Below are 24750 nucleotides of genomic sequence, written 5' to 3' on the forward strand. Positions count from 1 at the left end.
TTATAGCTTATGATTATTATACAATACGTTAGTTAGCATAGGATATGTGGTGGCTAATATGCCCCGCCCAGTTTCCCTTTCTTTATGTAATAGCCAATAGTTTTCCTGTATCCCATAAAAGGGGCGGGCATTAGGAGAATTTCCTCAAGACTTGACCAATCACAGGTTGGCATTCTTTATCCCTGTCACGGCTACCTACCAAAGCTTGACATCCATTCAACAAGAAGCAGATCTGATTAGCTTGGACTGCTGAAAATCTTTGGATTGCAAAAATGGCGTCGGTCAACCCGTTTAATCTCAGTGATTCCGAGGAAGAGGCTGAACGGCTCCCTAACGAAGCAGCTGACAGAGAGAGAAGCCCGAGCGACGGAGCGCCAGGGCCGCCGCCAGGCAATCCTTTCTGTCCGCCTGCGGACGCCGAGCGCCCGACGCTCCTGCTGTCTGGCAGCCGGACGAGCCCCAGCGGTGAGGGCATCTCGGCCGCGGTCCCCTCCGCTATGGTAGGAAGCGGCGAGACCCGGGTGTCAGTCGATGTCATTGCAGCTCAGCTGCTGCGAGACCAGTATATTCTCACGGCGCTGGAGTTTCACACAGAGCTGCTGGAGGCAGGCAGGGAGCTCCCAAGGCTGAGGGATTACTTCTCCAACCCTGGCAACTTCGAGCGCCAGAGCGGCACCCCGCCTGCCAAGGACCAGGTGGTGGGACCTGGAGGAACACTGAGTAAGTAGCTGCTCCCAGTGCTGGTCACGTAGTTACACGTAGTCTGTAATGTTGTGTGATGGTAGCATAGGAGCTAGCTACCATTAGCTCAAAGCACTGGATGTGGAGGACAGTCGAGCCGCTCGCTGCACCTGCGATCGAGGTTTAGGGCCCTCAGCCAACAAACGGGTTGTGTGGGTCCGCGGTCTTGGCTTATATACACAATGGAGCATCACAGAGTCCCATCAGTGTGCTAAGCCATATCCCGCTAGGTAGCTGCTGCTCACAAATGATTTGTGAAGACGGATGTGTGATAATATGACAGGCATAATGATCACTATAGTGTGTTTGAGCCCTGTTGGAAAGTCCATTCTCTGTAGACCACAAGGATCAGCTGCACCTGCTCATATAAAGACAGAACCGGGTTGAACCCGTACACTATACCTCTATCTACGTTATGGGCATGTGTAACAATTTTTACATAGCAGGCTTTATATGAAAAAAACAAAAGACTGATGATTAAACATTTGAAGGCTATCACCACTCGTGTTAGAAACCACTATTTACCGATGTTATTAGCTTGTTATAATAAATAGCAAGTTGTGCCCGCCCCCTGATTTCGATGGGTCTGGGTGAACCTGCAACACCTGGCTTAGGAGGAGAGCACAGTGTTTGTATTTTATGTTTGCTGCTTTGTACCAACTCGTTATACCAGGCCAGTGACAAAGCATAATATTTTTGTGTACTGGTCAAGGGTGTCTAGGCTCATAAACAAATGGAAAAGCAATGCAAGTGGTAACCATGTCACTATGTCTCTTTCTTTCTCTCTCTCTATGTATATACAGTATATTCAATGTCTTTATTTAACCAGGTAACATCCCATTGATTTTAGTATCCTCTTTTTCAGAATAGTAACATCCCACACTCCAACACTGTCAGTACCTTGAATAAAAGTAAGATAAATGTCACAGCTGTTCAAAGAAATGTCTTGGAAGATTTTTCCTCATTTTGATTCAGTATGGATAATTGCCTGATGTGTCAGGAGACCGTCATATGGTCTTGTGTGTGAGTCTAGTCAAGCTGGCCTGAGGCTGGCTTTGACCACTTAGACTCACTGCGTCCACTGTCTGTCAGTAATGAAGCCCCACCCTGACGTATTCTTAGAGACTACAGCATCAGACACCAAAACTGTGAGCTGTGTGTGTGTGTGTGTGGCAGAAGCCTGGTTGCATTCATGCAACACCCCAAAATGCTCTAAAGCACCATAACAGAATGAATGTTTTATTATGGTCTGTTTAAAAAGCAACAACTCTCCTGTTGTAGAAGGAGCAGGAAGGCCATGAAAAACAGTGTTCACAGTCTGACCAGCTTTTGATAAGGCCAAAGGATCACAGAAACATAAAATCCCAGAATAAACTGAAAAGTGAAGTAAACCATATGCAGATAGAAATAAACGAAGCAGCTAATGGAAGACAGAAATGATGAGCATGTGATTTTTGTTTGCAGGGCAATCAGGCAGCCAGGACCTCATGTGATCAGTGAAATGATTTCTTTCCTTAAGTATGAAGGGCATGAAACCCCTGTTTAAATGTGACAATAAAATATGTGTTTGTTTGTTGTCCCAACAATAGCAGAACTTGCAGTACCTTACATGATCCTGTTTCAGCTGTTGCTCTAAGCCACATTGCAAAGCTCGGCATCTCTCACCACCTAACTAATATGTAGCAAGGAAGCATGAACAATCCTCTGTCCATCCCTCATCAGCTGGTAGTTACATGCCCACGTGATGTGAAGAGCTTTGATGATAGCGAGCTGGTTATATGGATACAATGATATTTAAATAGCCACATGGCCATATCTAAGACACTGTGTTTTCCATACAAGACAGTAAGGGAATAAAAGAAAACAACCATATTATTTTAGCACAAGAATCTGAAATGTAATTCGTTCTTACCATCTGCAACTTAAATAGGTCAAACAGAAGCTTCATATGATAAATTACTTACTGCATATCTGTAATCCTGCCTATCCAGGGCAACCACACAGCACACAGGTCAGGGCAGTTAAGGTTTATAACACCAGTACAGTCTATTTGATTCAGATGTAGTCATTCTCAGCCTTTTCAAACTAACTTACCATTTGTACCTGTCTCTTATTAGCAGCCTGTTAGTTTCCCAAGAACACATGCCACCCTCACTTTATGTCTCTCCACCATTTCTTCTGTCTGAGGCAGGCGGTTAGTTTTGTGTGAGAAGGTGATTAGTTATATTGTGGCCTTTTATTATGCTGCGTTTGTGTGCATTTTTTTTTTTTTTTTTTAGCAAGTCCACTGACTCACATCACAAAATGAATTATTATTGTGTGCTGGTTGTTGACTGGTACTGGTGCTAGTAAGCACAGCAACTGTGATATGTTCTGTCGTGATTATTTTTTATAGGAACTGCTGTTTTGTAATCACAACAGTTTACTGCCTACACGCATGAAATTCATATTGGCAAATTAATAGCTTAGTTACAGATACATGAGGCTTTAAGTAGCACTTACTTCACTTATAATTGATGCATAGGCGGGTAGACAAACCACCTAAATAAACCACCTTTATTTCACAATATCAAATCTTTGAAACTATAACAATGCAGTCTAACAATGAATAAGTATGTATAGACAATTAATGTATAAACTAGGCATATGAATACCACTTGGACAGATTCTTACATTGCTTAATCCCATTAATGTAGCCATATTTTAAACAGCTGACAGTCTTGCCAAATCCTCTGCCTTTAGAAGAAATGCTTGTTGGATGCCTGCTAAACATCCATTCTCTCTTTGATTTAAACTGTTGCACTTCACTAACTAGCAGGGAAATAATGAGTAGGGCTGAGCGATATGGTAAAAAAATATGTCATGATAATTTCTTTCATATCAGTCAATATCGATATACATCACAGTACAAATCAAAGCACTATTTCAGTAATATTATTTCAATAATAAACTAAAATCTTTATTTTGAACAGTCAAAGACCTGTTACAGGAGATCACACTAAATTTGGTCAACTCCAAATAAATAAAACAGAATCTTAATTCTTATATCTTTAATCTACAACTAAAACATTAAAGCTTTCATATTTAGCACTAGAACAGAAACTAAATTCTTTGGTCACTTCCAAATAAGTGAACTAGGTCTGTTGTGCAGTGTCACACTTGCTTGGGTCTGGGACTGTAGAGTTTTGCATTTTATTAGGTGGTAAAAAAAAGGTTAGTTGCATTAGCAGTTTTTAGTGGAACATTCATATATTCTTGTCAAATATACACCTATGTTTTGCAGTGCATCCTACTCTGTTCCTTGTCGCACTTTAAATATCCAAAATATCTCCACACCACTAAAGTCCTCAGACCCTGGCTCTCAACACTGCTCTCGTCTTTTGAGTCCTGGGCTGTGTCTGTTTGGGTGTTTTCATCATTAATGCATTTTCTGTTCTGTTTATCTTCTATTTAATCAGGCTCCCACTCCTGATGTACCCAAACATTAGCACATGTGTGCTGCTGCCGTGTGCATCAACCTAAATGTTGTGCTCTAACATTCTCTTAGCCTTGTGATTCGTTCAGCGCAGCACTGTTCTCACCATCATTTGCTGTTTGTGTTTTCTGTCAAAACATGGACAGAACCAGTTCTGTCGTTGTTGTATCGACCATGTCTTACATCATTTCTGTTGAAGAAAAGTTACATCACAATAATTATTTTTATCATTTTATTACCTAGTCAAAATAAAGAGGCTTTCTTTATTCAGCACACTAATAAATGCTGAAGTGATTGAATGTGAGTGTGTGAATGGGAGATGGTGACAGTTGTACTTGAAAGTATAGAGAGTTAGAAGAAGAGAGTCTGCAAAGCACAACCTGCCTGGCAGGAATACTGTAAAGAGGTGGAGTGCATCAAAGTCCAGACATTACATACTGAAGGCACAGAACTGAAAGGTCTGCAAAGACTAAATACTTGTTTACGTTATTGTTTACTTGATTTTGCAAAAAAGACATGTACTCCTGCACAGTGAGGTATTAAAGTTTTTTGTTTTCTCTCATATACAAACACATAGACGTTATCAGGACAGTTGCAGTTGCAAGTAAGAGGTTATCTTGATGTCAGCATGACAGAACAGTGACACAACACACACACACACACACACACGCAACAGTCAGTGTGTGCTCTGTGAAGCTCCACCCTTCCTACATTTCCACATATATGTACACAAACACTACCAATTCAAAGTTGAACTCAATTTGAATTGTGACGTTTTTGAAAAAAAAAAAAAAAGCCACTTTTTATGCTTTCACTCCAGATTTAAGGGGTTTATGTAAACATCTGTTATTTAGCAAAATGGCACATTATCATACACTGGTTTTTCTGATATTTACCTTTAAATTTCTCCTGATTTAACTACCAAAGCAAATTTTTTTAGTTCATTTGAATGATACCAAGTAACCAAGTGAAACCAAATAAGAATTTGACTCCAAAGGCAAAATAAGACATAAAAGAAAGAAATACTGACAATAGAAGTTTTTTTTTAAAATCTTGTGTATTTTAACTTATTTTACTTGGTTTAGATACTAAAACAATATATCCACTTTTGCACCAACAGTGATTTTATCAGATCAGAAAATTAGTTCATTTCAGTTGAATTATTCACACAATGTTCCATAACTTTGCTAAGCCAGGTTTTCATTCTAACAAGACCATATACAAGATCTATCTTAACCTTCTACTGTATCAGAGAGCAAATAGCCCAGTCTCACACTTGCATTGCAATGCAAGGAAAACTAGCACCATGAGCTAAGCTACCAGGCCAGCCTAATGAGTGCTTCCATTAGGTAAAGGTCTCAGCAAAATTAACATTTTATGATTTATTTGGTTTCCACTGTGACATGACTCAAATCTGTCTTGAGTAAACTGTAATCTCTCTATGCAGTTTCAAAGGTCTGTGATTTTTACTGAACTTGATAAAGTTTATATCTGCTTTTTGAAGGGTGAACTAGTGGTTAGTTACCACCATCATTTAACTCAAGCCCTGTGTCAGCATGATTTTAGCCTGTTTAAGAGTCCTTAAACAAAATACTGGTACCCTGCCACAGCGGGGCTGCTGCTGTGTAGATTACCTTTTAAAGTTTTCTAAAGCAACCTTTCTTGATGACCAGTGTATGGTCACATGTTCAAGATATGTGATTTATTGACATTGAAGTCATTTAACTGTGTGGTTATATGATTATACACTTGTGTAACTAATGTCTCTGTGTTTCTGATCAGATCGGGCAGGAAGCATCAGCACCTTAGATTCCTTGGACTTTGCTCGTTACTCAGATGACGGCAACCGAGAATCAGACGAGCGGGTGGCAGGTAAGATAAGCTATACTGTCAGGCCTCAGAGCAACAGATCTCGCTTACCCTTGGGTAATAAAAATTAGGCAGGTAGAAATAAAGCTAATAAGCAGAGTAAACATTTTTAATATCTTGGGTTTTTGTCAACACCAGCACTGAGTATGTTTCTATTTTTCATTTTAATAGAGGTTTCAGTGTTGGTTGGTTCAGTCTGTGGTATTTTTGGTACAGATCACAACATTTTTTGAAATTAGAGTTCATTTACCCTGTGGGCTCTTTCATGAACACACTATTACATAGTTTAATTCAAATATATGAATATTCGAGTCTGACCCTGATGGTGCCTCACAGAATGCTGGTTCTGAGATGAGCTGCTCTGTTAAAGACACTTTGTTCATTCAGATGCTATGTGATGATTCTTCTTTTTTTTTTTTTTTTTATACTGTTAATTAACAGAAAACACAAAAATCTAAAAGCTGTTGTACAATTGGCAGTGCTTTCATGCTTGGACCATTAATAGTATGGTTACTTAATCTGCCTCTTACTTTAATCTTTCTATTTTAAACTCTTTAACATTAAAACGATACGCCCTGCACATAATGCCATAGTACAGTGTTTAGCATCATCCATTGCCAGCTTTCTGTTATCATCCACTTGTTTGAACGTGCGTTTTGAAAGTAGAGAAAGGATTGCTATTTTATATAGCTTTTTAAGTATATTTTTTACACCTAATGTGTAATTGGGGAAAAGAACTTGCTCATGTTCTGGGATGTTTGTCAGCTAAGGAAAAGCAGACGGTGCACTAAATACCATGCAGCAGAGTTGTTGGTTTCATGCTCCCATCTGCAAATTACGCATCTTCTTAAAAAGGACTTATTCACACACTGCCCAGTTTTCCAATCTGGCACCTACTCCTCCTCTCTCACCTGTTCACCCAGCCCAACTCTCATCCCTTCCGACCTGTTCTTCTTCCTAAATGCCTGCCCCCAGCTGTCTGACTCTGGGTTTTCTGGCTTTCTCTCCTGACGTTGATCAAACCCCAGTTAATGATACTGGACAAGTCACTCCATCCAGACTAGCTTTTTGCTTTTTTGCTTTTTTCTCTTCCCGTTATTCAGTTATTGTTTTTGCCATTTTGTTACACTTGCATCCTGTGCACTCTTGCTCTGCTGCAAATGTTAGGGATGATGAAGTCAGAATAGCTATATTGCATATTTCTCTACTTGTTGGTCATATTTCCTTTGGTAAATGTAATTGTAAAATGACCTGGTTGATCATTAAGAAATACAAAATGATCATAACCTACTCTTCACATGTCCCTTTTGGTGGATTTAAAAAATTTAAATCGGAATCAGATCAGATAGCAGATTTTCAGTGCACAGTCATGCAACATAGTTTTCCTGCTCCATTGCTTCTTAATTTTGCGTGTGTTTTTTTTTTTTTTTTTTAAATCAAAACATGTCCAAGATCTTGTGTGTTCTTTTTCTTTATTCAATGTTAGTTTAGTTTTCAGTGTACAAATTAAAAAAAAAAAAACATCTAAAATATCTGCTGGCTCTGATTACATAATATTTCAGAAGCAGCTTACTTCCTTTGGTTAATATAAATGAGATTATTTTTAAATGAAACCAAGGAAAATAAAGCTATACAAGTAACATCTTATATACCTTATTTTGTTGTTCATATTGTGATGAAGTGTTAAGTAAAAACCTGAGCAATGTCCTTTGAGTGGCTTGAAACCAAAATTTTAAATTGCTTATTAGTAAAAAAAATAAAAAAATCCTTTGTCAGACAGCTCCTAGATTATCAAGGCTACCTTTTAGTAGCTTGAGTTGATGTGCTCAGCTACAACTGTAACTTTGGATGTCCATTTTTTAATCAGCCACATCAGTGCTATAAATGGAAGAAAAACAAGGGCAGGAAATTTTGAGATGTGTCTCAAAGCATTACACACACTGTCATCCAAAAGACCGTCATCCAGCAAGCTTCACCATGATCCTCTGCTGCATGCGTTCCTTAGACCCATGATTTGCATGCTTTCTTTTTTTTGATTTGTTTTATGACTTATGATCCTTTGTGTGGTTGTTTTGTTTTCATGGCCATCTTTGTTTTATTTGTTTGTTCCCTGTCTGGTTGGATGCATTTCCTTTGTGTGTGCGTGTGTGTTTGTGTGTGTGTGTTGTCACTTCTTGTCCAGTGCTGGAGTTTGAGCTACGGAAAGCAAAGGAGACCATTCAGGCTCTGCGCGCCAACTTGACTCAGGCAGCAGGTGTGGCGTACTTTTAACTTCTCCTCCTGAACCTTCTTTGGCTACAGATTTCTCCCTTTTTTTTTTTCCTACGAGAAATTGCTGTAGTTGAATAACACTTGGCATCCTTTCATTCTGATCTAGTACTTTTTAAATTTTTCTAGAGAGTGAAGTGCCCTCTCAGGAGAGGAAAAACTTCAAGTCAAGTCCTGAAATTCAGGTGGGGAATCTTTAAGTGTTGAAAAATCAAAGATGTGTAAATTTGAATTTTTATTTTTAAATGAATTGAGGGATTAGTTGTGTTCCTTTAAACCCCTACGGGGGTATCACTATGAGAGGATAATTTAACAGCTTCTTTTTCTTGTCTTCCTCAGGAGCCTATACGCCCACTGGAGAAAAGAGCCTTAAACTTTCTTGTGAATGAATACTTGTTAAAAAATGAATACAAACTCTCATCCATCACCTTTTCTGATGAAAATGATGATCAGGTAAAGATTTTCCTGGTTGCCTCATCTTTTAAAGATAGGCTGGCAAGTGCCTGAATGGAGTTCACCTTTTATCATTTTATTATTTCTCACTGATTTTGAGTCTATAGGCTTTTTATTGCCAAGGCAAAATATGAGCTATCAGAGTTGCATGAGGGAGCAGGTCTCACAGCTGTAGTAGGGTAATGTGACCATAAATAAATTCATTAACTTGGATCGGTTGTCCTATTCTGAACGTGCATGTCCTGCTGTATCTATGCAGAGGACACAACCACCTGGGACACATTTTACTTCTGTTTATTTATTTCATTTATTTAGTTTTTGTTTTGTTTCCAGGACTTTGAATTGTGGGATGATGTTGGCCTCAACATACCCAAACCCCCAGGGCTTTTACAGCTGTACAGGAACTGTGGCACCCCTCTCCCTTCACCTCGGGACACAGTTGATGTTTCAGTAGGGGTAGACTTTGGCGATCTCCCAGGAAACTGCATAGCCCAAGATACCCCAAAGAAACCTGACCTCTCACAACAGGTAGGTGTATACACATATGTGTTGGGATTCAGTGAGGTACTTCCCGAGCTTTAATCCACGTTGAACTTCTGGAACTCAGTGATTCAGTGACATGCTTTGCTTTTGTTGCATCAAATGCTTTGTGATAATTATATAGTAGCTGTTCCAAAGCAGCCATAACTAATCCGTTCACACAGACACACAGCCCGTTTTGTTTGTATAAATAGCAATTGCCATGTAGATCAACTTGTCTGCATTTGCAGCAGCACTCCTAGAGAGATTTGAAGGTCAGTTGCTTGTTGCTCACCACATCAGAAGGTTAGAAAGCTGTCTCCAGAACTGCAAAGATGATGATGATGATGAAAAACTTAATTGATCCTTCTGCATTCATACTGTTTTAGTTAAAGTCTATGGAACTAAATGTAAAGTGACTGCTTCTGTAAGTAATATCTGAGATATCACAAACCCATGAAGAGTTTTTACCTACTAATGTTTTTGAATGGCTGTATAATATATTTTCCCTTTGTAGCAACAGACAGAAGTTGTGCAAGAGTTGGAATATCAGATTGGCCTCCTCAACAATGAGAAGCAAAGCCTTGCTGAGCAGATCAAGAAACTACAGAGGTGTGTCTGAATGCCTGTGTTTGTATATGAGTTAATCATTCTCTGCAAAACGTTTCAAGACGGAGACACCGCTATACTATAATCATATGACCACTATTAGTATGCTATAATGTTGACAACATTCTACCATACTACCAGGTAAATGAAAATGATACATAAAATTACTATAATTGTAATTAAATCTGACCATGAGGTGGACGTGGTTTGGGAATTTCACCCAAGCACCAATGCTGCATGAACTTACAGAGGAAACCCTGCACTGATACATAAGTTGATTTTGCATTTCCTTTCATGTAGAATATGTCAATACCACCATTAAGAGTCAGACCAATTGTCTTTACCACCAGCCTTAATTTTAAAGCAGTGTATAAAGCTGGAGACTACTTTTCATTGGTAGGCAATTATTGTATTGACTCACTGTGTTATCAATAAGACATATGACTGGTTCTCTTACTTCTTCTATATTACAGTGAGATTCAGACACTGAAAAGGACGGTCTCTAGCCCACCTCTATCCAGTCTGGACGTGGGACCCCAAAATACAACTAATCCCTCCTGTTCTTCCACCACATACACCACCACCACTTCTTCTGTTGACCCTCCATCTGTGGTATGTTATCAGCTTGAGAATGTAGGGCTCAAACTGTTTATTTATGCCAGATATACAATGTTAATGGTACCAGTATCCTGCAGTAGTAAAAATGAAAGAAAGTAAACCAAACATTGAAAAGACTCAAGTGTGTTTGTGGTTTTCTTGATTAACTATGACATCACACATAACCCATTAACTGACCCTAACTCATTCTGGTCTTACACAGCCTCCTACAGATAATGGTCAGTACCTCGACATTCGAGGGGTTTCAGAGCCTGAAAGTAGCCCAGAACTTCCCTCTACTGAGAAGACATCACAGTCCCACCCACAGTCCCACAGCAAGCTTAAGAGTCGGCCTCCAGTCGTGTTTGATCAGCCAAACAGGTGAGTGGAAATACAGACATTCGAGATGCGTTCAAAACCAATAGACTATGCAAAATTTCAAAAACATACAGTATATGTTGTTTTAGCAGTCCTAAACATCATCTTCCTTGCCACATGACAGTCCTTGTGTTAGTGATGTTGTATTGGTGCATTGCTCTTTAAAGTTATAAATAAGATTTTGCCAGATCTGAATCACAAATCCATAACTTAAGTGTTCCTATTGGCAACAGCTTGAGCCTCACTGTTCACCTCAGTGTAATTACTAAACCTTCCCACTAGATGGAGATAGTTGACAGTGGCCACAGTGTTCCTAGTGGGAACTTTTTTTTTGGTCATGTATAACATTTGTTACCGATATCCCTTAACAGGAGGAAAGATTCAGATACTAATAAAAATGCAGGGAGGCACAAAGATCCTCTTCAAGACATTCATTGCAAAGTTACCACACAGTGCAAAAAGGGGGGCACAATGGATATATTCTAAAGACATCTGAAGATATTACATCTTTATCAGTGTTTCAGTTGAATGTAATTCTCCATTTTCTGTAGGTCAGAGCAAGTTACCAAATATTAGAATCAATTTACGATTCCCAAGTTAATTGTTTTCAGATTCGCCATCTAGTTAAAAGTAGTGGATCTGTGTAAAATGTGTAGGGCTGGTACCTTTTATGAGTACCCACATTTTATTCATCTCTCATTCTTTACATTCAAATGTGCACAATGTGTGCATAACTGAATACAATTTAACTGAATTTAGAGAAAGGGATGTCTGAATTCTCTAAAAAACATATTTCTTAATTTCCTGGCTTCTCACATTCTTCCTTGCATTCTTTCCCTTTTTTTAATGGGAGAGACTGAGAAACAAGGAAAAGATTCAAGTGAAGGTGTAAATTCTATTGAGGAAATTGGAATTTATCCTGTGTCACTTCCACAGGCAGTGGAATGAACATTTGTTATATAAGGCACACAGTACAAATACATGTAATACAACTAAAAAGTTCAGAAATTGGAAAAGGTGCAATGTTATATAAGTGTCCTAGAAAGTCAACATTGAGTATTAGACAGCACATAATGTTGAAAGTTAAGCAGAATTCAAAAGCTCACAGAAAAATACAGCTACAGGGAAATACAAGAATATACTTAAAATACACACTCTCATGACTTTGCTTACATGGTTAAACCTGTAGATCCACCAATCACAAAAACATTGGACTGAGAACTCCTCATTCAATATCCCAGGTTTCAAAGTGTTTAAATAAAAAAAGAGCAAGAGTAAAAATGTGCTTTATTTTATTGGCATCAGAACAGTTAATGAAAAATCTGCAGTGGATAGACATTGAATGAAGCTGAATAACAATAAATAACAGACAAAATCTTGTTGGATCTTTTAAATACATTTTTTTTTCATTTGAAGGTAAGGAGACTAGATGACCATGTTCTGACCTACAGAAATAAGAGGGGGTTTGATGTTTTGAAGAGGATCTTTGTGTTTGTTTGTTTTTTTTTTTTAAATTTGTGCAGTTCAAATCTACTGCTGTGTAATCTACTCACAGAGACTACAAATCTCCAGAATTATTGTGGAGTACAAATTAGGTGGTGTGTGCTGTAGTGATGGTTTTTTGGTCCTTGTTTGTGATGTTTCAGGAAGTTGTCTCCAGCCTTCCAGCAAGCTCTGCTGTCCTTCTGCAGAATGTGCTCTGACAGTCGTCTGGGGGCAGAGGTCAGGACACACTCTTTCATATGGATGGACAATATGAAAAAAATCTTATCATGATAATTTTTTTTCATATCGGTCATTATCAATATATATATATATCACAATATATTTGTGTGACTATTGACTGAAATATGACTATTTCAGTCAAACTAAAAGGTTTCTTTTTACTCCATCAAAAGCCTGTTACCGGAGAGCACACATCTCTCCAAATAAATAAAACAAAATCTTATTTCTTATCTTGAATCTACAACTAAAATATTAAATATTTTTGACAAGAACAAAAAAACTAAATTCTTTGGTCACTTCCAAATAAATGGCTGGCTTACACAGCAACAGCAGCCCAAACATTAGCATGTGAGCCGCTGCTGGCTGCTTCTCCATGCTCCGTGCTGTGTGTGTCAACCTAACTGACACGCTCTAACTCTCTTCCAGCCACATGACTGCTCAGCCTTAAATTTCTGCTGCGTGATTGGCTGGAAGACCTGTCCATATCAAATAAAAAATTGCCAACTCTTATCATAGAGCTCAATCTTAAATTGCAATGCAGCATAAACTTCGATGTTTGGCACAGCCCTACATTTTCATGTTACCAAAGAAACGGTACATTTATCATAACATACACCATATAACGTCATGCCATATTATTTCTTGTTTACAGGTGTCTCGTCTAGCAGACAGTGAGGAGAGTGTGATGTTAATGTTGGGCCGCTGTCTTCCTCACATTGTCCCCAATGTTCTTCTTGCTAAACGAGAGGTAACCCCACTTCCCCTGCTCCTCATGCTCCTCTTCTCCTCCCTGTATCCCCTTCATTGTTGTCATCGTCACAGGCTTCTTCTGTTACCGTCCAATAGATACACACACAGCAGCAAGGCTAAGCAGGGTGACAATTTAGGCAGGGTTATGGAGAGCACAGTGATCTTCATCTGACAAATCCCCATCCAAACTGACTTTGAATGGCAGAAAACCAATCCTAAACAACCATTGTCATGGTTAAGGTGCCATATGTAGCATAATTTTCCAGTATGCTTAATTGTGATAATTTGGCAAATTAACATATCTTTAGCACGTTATATTATCAGTTCAGTACAATCATGGTTTTGGTTAATCCCATAAAAAGTCTCTGAATTTGCTCTTTATTTTGAATGAACCCACTGAAATTGATTGTTTATTTTGTAATTCACCCATTTCACCATTTGGTATTGTTGGAAAAATTTTGTTGTTTACTTTGGGGGGGAAAAAAAAACACCCCCTTCTTGGTTTGTGTCAGGAGGCATTACCAAAATTCACCTAACATGCATTGTCGTTGCAGTGCCCTAATTGTCATGCTTGCTGATTTGTTACAATCACACTAATGTCTCAAACCTAATGTTCTAATTGCACTGGGCATCTTTTCCCCTATTGCTCTTTACAGATTTTACTATTTTCTGACAGCAGGTCATGTGAATGTAGGATTAAAGAGCTCATTAACACATCTGCTATGTTAATAGGAGCAAACTTCGTAACATTCGTAACCTGCAAATGTCTGGCTGACTTGTGTCTATCTATTTGTTGGGAATCTCACCTTCCCTTATGGCACTGTTTGTTGTTGCCAGTGTCACCACCATTTCTCTTGTGCTGTTCTTGTCCCCTTCTTACATTTGCTGTCCTTACTGCCTTCACTAGTTTTATTTTTATTCTTCTCTTTTCGTCTCACTCATTCTCTCACTCTCATGCATGCCTCTCTTCTAGAGAATGGTTGCACATCTTTGCCAGGTGAGTCTTTCACGCACTCATCTGCATGGTTCCCACATGACATGTAGACCAGAAATGACCTATTGCCCAACTCCTTTAGGCTACAACTGCTGTCACTTAGGCTTTGACTTGTAAGGATTATTCACTTTTGTAATTAGCAATAACTCTCATTTCAGAAAGTGCTAATTGTTGCATGCTACCTTGCTTTGCCACTCAAAAAAATGAACTAGAAAGCAACGATGACCTAAAGTATACAGTTTTAGCCTTAGGTGTGTGTTACACTGTACTCTTAAATCCAGTGTATGTTTATCCTGGTTAGTTCATTGTCTATTTTACCCATTGAAAATTGAATCGCTTTATGTGTCTGAATGGATTTTTTATGCTATTTCAGTTAATCTAACATTTTTCTAGCAAAATATTAAAACGCTCTTAATGTTATTGCTAAACAATAACAAAGATGTTTTTTTTTCCCCTTGATATGACAAGCACAGTCAATCCAGATCACAAGACGTAACCTAGTGTTGTCTCTCAAATTGTTAAAGAAAGTCTTTGCTTTTGTTTTCACGAGCTGAATGTTAAGTTCTTCCAAAAAGGGAAAAGGAAGAAGATTGTAAAATAGATATTGCATTAATAAGCTACTACTCTTTGCAAGCTATAATGCAGACACCTGCGCAGGTGTTCTGTATACACATAACCACTTGCATGCTATCTGTGTCTGTGTGTGTTAATGTGTATACAAATGCACTGAGCATGAATTTTGTACATAGAGTGTTGAAACTTGATACAAGACACTAAATGGAGTGTTTGAAAGAGGTAAGTCTGGTTGGGGTAGTTCTCAGACTGGCTCTTTTGCATATCACCATGGTAATGTAGCTTTATTCAACCACTGACAGTTATGAAGAACCTAATCTCTTTACAAAATCAAGATTAACAAAGGTCAGGAGAGGAAAGGATGGCAGAAATTGAAAACATAACAGTGATGCCTCAGGGGGTGCATTCTGAGTGGTGTGGACTTTGTACTGTGTCCGTTAGATTCACTGACCATGACATTGCACACACACTCACACACATGCACAGCTGCTCAGTTCTTGAAATTTCTTCCTAATCGCTATAAGATTGAAGGCACACCTTTAGTTGTTTGAATATGACACCCCCTTAAGAACAAAAGGTGTTTGACTTGAAACGGTGGAATGATGCCTTGAAACTCTGCCTGCCACCTGGCAGCATTATCAGACATTGTAAATCATTAAACATTTTTCAGTTTTTTTCAATATACTGCACTGAACAGTAGCTTATTATGAACAACTGGCAAGATAAAGAACACTGGCATGTTTCAAGACAAAAGGAGTTATGGTATAACTTAAATCACAGATTTTGACATATTATACATTTTATTGTCTAAGTGTGAGTCTTAAAGACAATTCAAACAATAGAGAAATTAATTAAGACATAACAGAAGCCCACATCTCTTGACTTTAACAAAAGTGTTTCATCCCCTAAATTAAAGAAATATATGAAGGTTTTTATGTTACAATTCACTTTTTTTAATCCATATATATTAAAAACAAAAATACAGCCATGGTAGTAAGCCTGTGAGACTACACTACAGTGGCCTTTTGAGCTCAAAGTTAACATTAGTCTGCTTACAATGAAAATATGATGTGCTAATGGTAGGCAGATTTAGTATTCATCATGTCACCCTCTCAGTTTAGCATATTGATATTTACATATTAACATTTGCTAATTACTACTAAACACAAATCACAGTTAGACAGATGGGAATGTTGTTTGTTTTGAAGGTACCTGATCATAAAATTTTCAACAAATTAAATTATGATGATGGTGGCACACAAAGAAAAGGCAAAGTTACTGTAATTGTTCTTGAGAGGAACATCAGTGTCTGTACAAATGCAATATCAACACTTTCAATAGTTGTCAATAACTTACTCAAAACCGCACGTCAAGCTTATGGTGGTGTTAGATGAAATTTCAGGCGACCATCAACAGCAGTAGGATATGTTATCAGCATATAATGATGATCTATACCAGGTTCTGTCAATTGGTAAGATCTAGTAATACAAATCGTTTTGTTCCCTGAGGGGAACTTCATGTAGATGTGATGCAGATGCAGTAGATGTTGAGATATTTCACAAGGTAAGTGTTAACTTTGGTCTGCAGGTAGCGTTAGAGGAGTCAGACAATCATTAGAGTCACTTGGAGTCATTCTGTGTACAAAACTGATCATTAACAAACAGATGCACAGACTTTGCCATACTCAGATCTTTGCTTCTAGTATGGCTAATGAAGAGTGAAAACAATAGACACGTGGGAAGTCAAATTCTATGAGTGCCCTTTGTATATAGTGATCCTTGAACTGAAATGTGCTGTAATTCTGCTCTTTGAAGTAAAGCATTAGACCCCCTGGCCTTTGGGACCCAGCGTTATGCTGTTCGCTCAACCTACCCACAGTGTTTACCCTTCATTGGTCAGATGTTTAACCTCCTGAAGAAGTTTTCACATCAAAAACACAGGAGCTCACAGAAATAGTTCAGGGTTGGTGTGGGTTCTGGCAAGTTCAAAGTGTGCTCTTTCTGTATTCATTTATTTGTTTTATTAGGCCCAGGCTGTTGAGACTCCAAAATAGTTCTTTTCAAGATGTATGGTATTTTCAGAGGCCAGAGCAAGAAGAGTGTTATTAAATGTGACAGTTAAATTTAGCTGAATTCAGTAAATTTGCACGATTGTGCTGCTTTTTGATGGTTAAACTGATTTCACCCATGCTGAACTCACAAAGCAACCACTTAAAATGACTGTCTGATACTTAAATACCATATACTTTTAAGCGATATGGCACCGACTTCATAGTGTTAGTCCAGCACTGTGTGAGTGACTCATCACAGCCTATCTTTATCCACGTCCGTCTGTCAGGTCCATCTGTCCATCTAGTCTTGGGGTTTTGCTTTTGCTTCCACCACTTGCCAGGAAAATATGATATCTTCCTAGAAAAAAAAAAAAGGTTTGTTTGGGGGAAAAAAACATATTTTTATCTCTGCATGCACTCTCTAATTTGGGTGTGCAAGGCGGTAATGTAGGGCTGACCACATTTTGGCCATGAAGGCCCTATATCAAGGGCTGCTGAGTTCTCTACCCTTTGACTGGAAGGTTTGTAAACTCTGTCTGAACTCTAGGATGGGGCTGAGTTTTAGGTTGGGAACTGGTGTGCTATTTAAGTTTCTACAGTATGTAGCTCTAATTGTATATAACTCAAAAGCCAAGGGAGTCAAGGTATAACACCAACTAGGAACTTAAGGTAAGCATATTTCACCAGTGTTGATTGACGCCTGTTGGTTTCAAAGGTGACTCCCTGTGTTCTGTTTTCGCTGTGACTTTCCCATTTTCTCTCCTCTTTTTAAAATACATCTTTCCCCCCTCTGCTGTCCTCCCCCACTCCAGAGAGTTTCAAACATGCTTACCTGCTATAGACAGCCCTACCCTTGTGTGTTATACCATTTACTTAACTTGGCAAAGTAATCTAAACTGGTGCCACTTCTTTCTTTCTCTTCCTCTCTTTTTTTAGGAGCTTATTCCACTCATCTTGTGTACTGCCTGCCTTCACCCAGAGCCCAAAGAGCGGGACCAGCTCCTTCACATCCTCTTCAACTTAATTAAGAGACCAGATGATGAGCAGAGGTGTGCATGTTTTTATGTGCAGACAAGAAAAAAATATTATATTGATTGATCTTTTTACCAATATATACATACATACACACATTATGAGTTTATCTAACTGTGTTTTCATATGTTTCTTTGTGTGTTTCCTAAGACAAATGATCTTGACAGGATGTGTTGCATTTGCAAGGCATGTGGGTCCCACGCGTGTTGAGGCTGAACTACTTCCTCAGTGCTGGGAGCAGGTATTGTACATAAACTACATATGTCACTCTGTTTGATTTTGTATTTAATGTTTCTCTTTTTCATTTCAGTGATATTACCCATGGCTGTTTTTTTTTTTTTCTTTTGTCGTTGTTCACATATGTTCTTTTAATACAAGGGAAGAATGCTACAAGCAGGTATTAGAAAGTGGTGTCACTACATTTTTTTGATTTTTGAAATTTGCTGTCACTTCTTTCGTATATACAGTACGTATACGTGTATATATGTGTGTGTATATATATATATATATATATATATAACTACTACTTTGTTTTCACTGCCACCTGTGTAACCTTGTGCAACATATTTATTATAAACAAAATCTACTGCCAAGCAATAACAGCTGCCAGCAGTTTGGAGGCTGAGAATCAGCCTAGACAGACAAATAGTGGTTTCCACAGGGTCAGGATGTTGATGGTACGTCGGTTGTTTCCATTCCACTGTGGCTGCTCCAGTCTGCTTCTTGCTTCCTTTCAACTTCTCTTCCTCTGTTTCTTTCCACATTCTTTCTCCATATTTTGTTCTCTTCTGCTGCTGCACAGATTAACCACAAATATCCAGAGAGAAGATTGTTGGTGGCGGAGTCCTGTGGAGCCTTAGCGCCATACCTGCCCGTAAGAGTGTATTATGTACATTCATTATTATATTATATTATTATTTGAAATATAGACATATAGTTGAAATATAGACATATAGTTGAATAAAATATTCACCATCTTTCTGTCTTTATAGAAGGAGATCCGTAGTTCCCTGGTGTTGTCCATGTTGCAGCAGATGCTTGCTGAGGATAAGGCTGACTTGGTCAGAGAAGCTGTAGTCAAAAGTCTGGGTATTATCATGGGTTACATAGATGATCCTGACAAGTACTCCCAGGTATGTGTTTTTTTTGTTTGTTTGTTTGTTTTTTGTTTTTGTTTTTTTTTGCCAGTGTTCTTACCTGTTTGTTTTTTTTTGTTTGTTTGTTTGTTTTTTGTTTTTGTTTTTTTGCCAGTGTTCTTACCTGTTTGTTTTTTTTTTGTTTGTTTGTTTGTTTTTTGTTTTTTTCCTCTCCAGTTTTGTATCAAGAATGTGAAAAATACAGTTAAATAGCTTTAATGGTTAGGAGGTTATACAGGAGGTTTATAGGAGGTTTGTAGATGAGCCCTTATAACTGTCTTCTGTGTTCTTTTACAGGGTTTTGAGTTGATGTTGCTGTCACTTGGGGACCCGTCAGAGCGAGTGGTAAGTGCGGTCCATCAGGTCTTCATTCCTGCCTTTGCTGCCTGGACCACAGAGCTGGGCACCTTGCACACAGCCCTCATCCCTTCTCTCATGGCACGGATAGAGAAACTGCTTAAGGTAAGTGTCTTCCAGTCAGCTGAATGTATTTATTCCTTTTTAGCGATGCATATGGTAAAAAAATACTCATGCACAATTCATTCATCAAAACAATGTAAAGGTGATAATTTTGGTAATGTAAGACAACTGCTGAAATGCACACTCCGTAGTGGACCAACAGTATCAAATGCCATGATGGATCATGTATGTATATGTATATGTGCATGCAGTTCATTTCCAGGCCAGGGATCTCAACACCATGCACACAATGAATTTCACCCTACTTTTGCTCTCATAATTTCTCTCCCTCATTCCTACCTTCTGTACCTCCCTCTTTCTGCAGCAAGGAGAACACAGTCTGGATGAACACAAGTTACACGTGTTCCTGTCGGCCCTGCAGTCTCTCATCCCTCCTCTGTTTGCCGTGGTGCTGCAGAATGCACCCTTCACTAACAGAGTCAAACTTCACAGCGATACACCTACAATAGAGGGTAGAGCAACTGAACATACACACACAAAAAACACAAGTTGAAAAGATTTACTTTTGTAGGGGAAAACCTAACCTAAAATATTTAAATTATGATTTAAACAGGCTCCATTTTTTATATTGTATTTACTTCCTGTTGGGCAGTTAATGAGTAACCTGATAGATATCTCTTATCGCTGCTATTAATGTCATTGAGTTATATATTTCATTCAAATCAAACAATGTGTCAAAATTGTTAGTCCCCATGCTGATGCTGAAAAAACTGAAGTCCTTATTTCTGCCCCTGCTCCCTTTGTTCCTAAGTTGATGGATGACCTGGGCTGGTTGCCTGTTTTATTAAATATTTTCTGCATAACTGGGGGTTACTTTGGGCAAAGATTTCTCCCCAGACTGTCATGTCAATTCACTAGTTTGTTCCTGCTTTTTCCAGCTTAGGAGTATTGGGAAGCTTCAGCCAGTTGTATCTTTTGTTGAGATGGAGGTGATTATACATGTGTTTGTGTCATCACTCCTGGACTACTGCAACTTCTTGTTCACAAGCCTGAACAAAAAGTCCAGGGATCACCTCCAAATAGTCCAAAATGTTGCAGCCAAACTATTGACAGGATCCTCAAAGTGGGCCCTCTTGTAACTCCAAATCTGAAGTCTTTACATTGGTTTCCTGTTAATTTTAGAATACAATTTAAGATTCTGGTGATGACTTTCAGAGCTCTGCAAGGCCAGGTTCCTGTTTCACATGTCTGAACTGCTGCAGCCTCACACTTCCAGCAGGTCACTGAGATCGTTGGCTCTAGATCTGCTGGTTATCCCATGCACCAGTCTCAAAGCAAAAGGCACCTGTGCCTTTGAACTGCAGGTCCTAGATTATGGAGTGTTTTACCCTTGGACTTACGATCTGTGGACACTGTGGACACTTTAAAAGCCAGTTGAAGACTTACGTCTTTAACCAGGCTTTTGATTAGTTTTATTGTTTTAGTGTATTTGTTCTGTCCTGTATTATGTTTCTTTCTGGAAAGTGCTTTGTGACACCTGTTCTCAAGAAGCACTATATGAATAAATATTTACTTACTTATGTTCTTACTTTACTAAATTATTTAACTCCAGATACTACTTGTGTTTCCGAGATTTTCTGCTGCAGTATTTTTTTGTTTGTTCCGTTTTGATTACTACAACAGTACGTTTTCATTCTGGTTCTGCAGTGACCCGGTTCCCTAGGCCAGCTTCTCCACTGCAGGATGTGGCTACCATCATAGGCAGCAGAGAGATGCTGAGTGCCCTCCTCCTACTCTATGACCACCAGCTAGAGCATGAAGGAACCACTGGCTGGGACAGCTTACTATGGGTGGTCAATCAGCTGTGAGATATATGCACATACACTGCTTTTTTTTTCTTTTTTAAAGATATAAACATGCGTTACATTAAACACAGCCACATAGATAAAGGTTTTGTATCATCACAGACACATATGGACACATATAACTTTTATATATCTGATCTATTTACAGCCTTCCTCAGCTCATAGAGATTGTGGGTCGCATCAATGTGACATCATCAACATGCGTACACGAGTTCTCTCGCTTCTTCTGGAGGTTCTGTCGCACCTTTGGCAAGATCTTCACTAACACTAAGGTACAACCATTTGACTTATGAAAATTAGGAAAAGCTTTCTCTGAAAGATTTCTATCACAAAACCATTTGATGTATTGAATATTTTAGATAGTCAATAATAATTATAAATTAAGTATATTGTCATGACCTTTTCAGGTTAAACCACAGTTCCAGGAGATTCTGCGACTGTCAGAAGAGAATGTTGGTAAGGAAGCTTCAACCTGCACATATACACATACACACAGATGTGCAAGTGTCGTAAGATTGTAAGAGTTTGGTTTTTTTTTTTGTTCCCTCAGGACTGTTGATAGATGGAGTTCACTCAGACAGACACTGTTGATATAAACAAGTTATTTGGAGTTATGGGTGTTCCCACATTTTTTTTTTTTTTTTTTTTTGGGGTCCGGAAATGTTTCTGTTGTTAGAAGCAGTGCTTAGTCTCTTCTGGTTACCATGTGATTTCACTTTGGTATTTTGGACATTTTGAAATATGTTTTGTATTGAAGGCCAGTCTGTGTTTAGGTCATCTTGACCTTACACTGTACTAGATTTTTGTAAAAACATGATGATATAATGTACACCGTAGACGAAGTGTTAGACACAGTCTGGGTATCAAATGCGTGCCACAGTATTGAGAAACTGTTCCTCACCTCATTAAGTCCTGTAATGTTTGTGTGTTTTTAATTTTTCTGATTAACTGAGGGGAAAAAAAAACAGGGTCCTAATCATTTCTACATGAATCAGCAGCATCCAGAGACCATTTTACAGTGCAGGGTACTGCTTGTAGCAGAAAAATGCAAAATAGTTTCAGAAAAGGCTGCACTTCAGTTATATACACATCTTTTATTCTCTTTTGATTTCATTTTGTTCCTCTTTTAGATGCTTCAGCAGGGAATGGTATTCTCACCAAAGCCACAGTCCCCATCTATGCCACTGGAGTGCTGACATGTTATAACCAGGTGACTTAACATTCCTTCAGCTGACTTGAAAACTCTTGACATTTTGTCTTAAGAGTCAAATCTTTTTCTTGAGATATATTTTCTTGCAAGGTAAATCAGTCTGTGTCAGTAAGAATTCCTCCATAATGCAGTGGCAGATAGTTGAGTTGTTTTCTTGTGTGTTATGTAGAGTGTGAACTACATTACAGTGATAAAATGATGCAGCGTACAGTGGAGTTGTGCTCTTTGTGGTAAATTTCAGCACATTAGCAACGACCCGTTCATCTTCTGATTAAGGTTGTCAGAAAATACATTAACTGATGTGTAGAAAATTACATTTGTGCATATTAATATGCCAAAGTGATTATATTAATTCCCTACATGGTGTAACTGACAGAAGCATTAATTTTTCTCAAGGAGGAGGATCGCAAGTTGTTGGTGGGTTTCCTGGAGGATGTTATGACAACACTGTCACTATCCCATGCACCTCTTGACAGCCTGAAGGCCTCTTTTGTAGAACTGGGGTGAGGCATACACGCACATTTACTTTAGATTTAATTTGTTTTGGCTTGCGACACAAAATATCCCCAGTTTTGAAAATACGTTCCTTGCATTGACCTGTACAATCTAACTGATGTACTGTGCTGTTGTAACATGTCGAAAATAACTCGAAGTTTTAGAGTCTGTTTATCAGTTGCCACATACTGCAAAATATTTATGTTTTGCTTTGTGTTTCAGTGCCAACCCTGTGTACCATGAATTGCTGCTGACTGTTCTGTGGTACGGAGTGGTCCATACCTCTGCACTGGTTCGCTGTACTGCAGCACGGATGTTTGAGGTACAAAACACACACACACTCTCCCAGTTGTTTAGATTTTTTTTTTTTTTTTATTGGTTGTCACATTTTATCTTTTTCACATGGTTAAGTTTATTATTATTTGTAATTATGACTCTTAATTTTCTAAAAGACTGATACAACATTATAGAGATATACAGAACAGTTGTTCAGCCCTATGTTATAGATAATGCTGTCACGATTTCCTATTTGATGTATATGTGCTAGCTTTGCTTGCTGTTGCTGCTGTTTATCACACATTAAATATTTAGCTACTTTGAGCACTACGAGTTTGAGTAAAGACTCCTGTAGCTTTATCAGCTGGTTCCATTTGTATGGCTAAATCTCTTACATTACCTTTCACTGTGCACTGCTCTCTGAACTGACTACAGAAATATCTGCTGCATGTCAGGCAAAGGGTAAAGTCAGCAACCTGACATGATACTAAAGAGTTATTGGCGTGTTACTTTTCAGTGTTGTTGGAAAGTGTCACTTAATCAGAAATGTTTTCTTATGAAAATTGTTTTACTATTTTGAGTATTTCAGGCCTTTTCAGGAAATATAATACTTCTTTTGTTTTCTAAGAGAGTCGACAGTTTCCCTTTTTTCTTCTTGTTATTTTATTCAAGTAATTGTATCTATTTTTGAACTGCTATGTCAACGCATAAGGCCTGGACTGTGCAATTGGAAACAACCATAACACATTTTATAATCCTCTGTCCTTTGAGATCTGTGCACACTTTAAGGTCAAATGTTTGGATGAGGAGCTAGGAACAGGAGTAAAAGTTCTCCTATTTTGTGGTAAAATTTGTGGGAGGAGGAGTGGTAGTTGTTTCTTTGTCCATTCCCCCTTTTTGTGAATTTCTTGCCCTTTCCCGAAACACCTCACTTTCACCATTCCATAGTGTATAGTTGTCCACCATTGTCAAAACTGTGGGTTGAAAGGTGGTCCTCTACCACAAATCCCAGATCAGATTCATTTACTGTCATTTACTGTATTTTATCAATTCTAAGTGAATTAAACAATAATCTGACCGGGAGTCGAGAGCCCACAGCTTTATTCTCATCATACTGTAAAAGTATTTGTGCAGTTTAACTTCATTGGCTTTGCCATTTCTTCTGCATATTATGTGTGCATGTGTGTGTGTTGTGTGTGTGTGTGAACGTATGTGTCTATACACACATGCTTGATACATGCAGTGTTGTTCCGTGCCTTGCAACTATGGTTCTTGTCATTGTATATCACTTTCTTCCTATCTTTTTGTGTTTGTG

General features: G+C 38.5%; 1 protein-coding gene across 10 annotated transcripts in view; it reads left to right on the forward strand.

Moving 5' to 3' along the window:
* Window positions 1-166: 166 nt before the first annotated feature.
* The window catches only part of relch (RAB11 binding and LisH domain, coiled-coil and HEAT repeat containing), a 32054-nt gene continuing 7470 nt past the window's right edge, over window positions 167-24750 (forward strand). For 5 of the 10 annotated variants that reach the window (XR_003294775.1, XM_026292366.1, XM_026292367.1 and 2 more), the window contains exons 1-24: window positions 167-720; window positions 5999-6088; window positions 8268-8339; window positions 8483-8538; window positions 8693-8806; window positions 9140-9334; window positions 9843-9937; window positions 10408-10546; window positions 10755-10912; window positions 12556-12631; window positions 13287-13382; window positions 14358-14381; window positions 17938-18050; window positions 18184-18274; window positions 18836-18907; window positions 19026-19166; window positions 19467-19631; window positions 19954-20101; window positions 21297-21453; window positions 21603-21726; window positions 21862-21910; window positions 22585-22664; window positions 23061-23167; window positions 23382-23481. Coding sequence is in view for 9 of the 10 variants with exons in the window: in XM_026292366.1 (XP_026148151.1) it covers window positions 273-720; window positions 5999-6088; window positions 8268-8339; window positions 8483-8538; window positions 8693-8806; window positions 9140-9334; window positions 9843-9937; window positions 10408-10546; window positions 10755-10912; window positions 12556-12631; window positions 13287-13382; window positions 14358-14381; window positions 17938-18050; window positions 18184-18274; window positions 18836-18907; window positions 19026-19166; window positions 19467-19631; window positions 19954-20101; window positions 21297-21453; window positions 21603-21726; window positions 21862-21910; window positions 22585-22664; window positions 23061-23167; window positions 23382-23481 (2910 nt within the window). In the remaining variant the exon portion in view is untranslated. The remainder of the gene's footprint in view (window positions 721-5998; window positions 6089-8267; window positions 8340-8482; window positions 8539-8692; window positions 8807-9139; window positions 9335-9842; window positions 9938-10407; window positions 10547-10754; window positions 10913-12555; window positions 12632-13286; window positions 13383-14357; window positions 14382-17937; window positions 18051-18183; window positions 18275-18835; window positions 18908-19025; window positions 19167-19466; window positions 19632-19953; window positions 20102-21296; window positions 21454-21602; window positions 21727-21861; window positions 21911-22584; window positions 22665-23060; window positions 23168-23381; window positions 23482-24750) is intronic. The other 5 variants (XM_026292370.2, XM_026292372.2, XM_026292369.2 and 2 more) reach the window with 4 other exon arrangements.

Source organism: Mastacembelus armatus, chromosome 20 (genome assembly GCF_900324485.2).
Source record: "Mastacembelus armatus chromosome 20, fMasArm1.2, whole genome shotgun sequence".
Classification (NCBI taxonomy): Eukaryota; Metazoa; Chordata; class Actinopteri; order Synbranchiformes; family Mastacembelidae; genus Mastacembelus; species Mastacembelus armatus.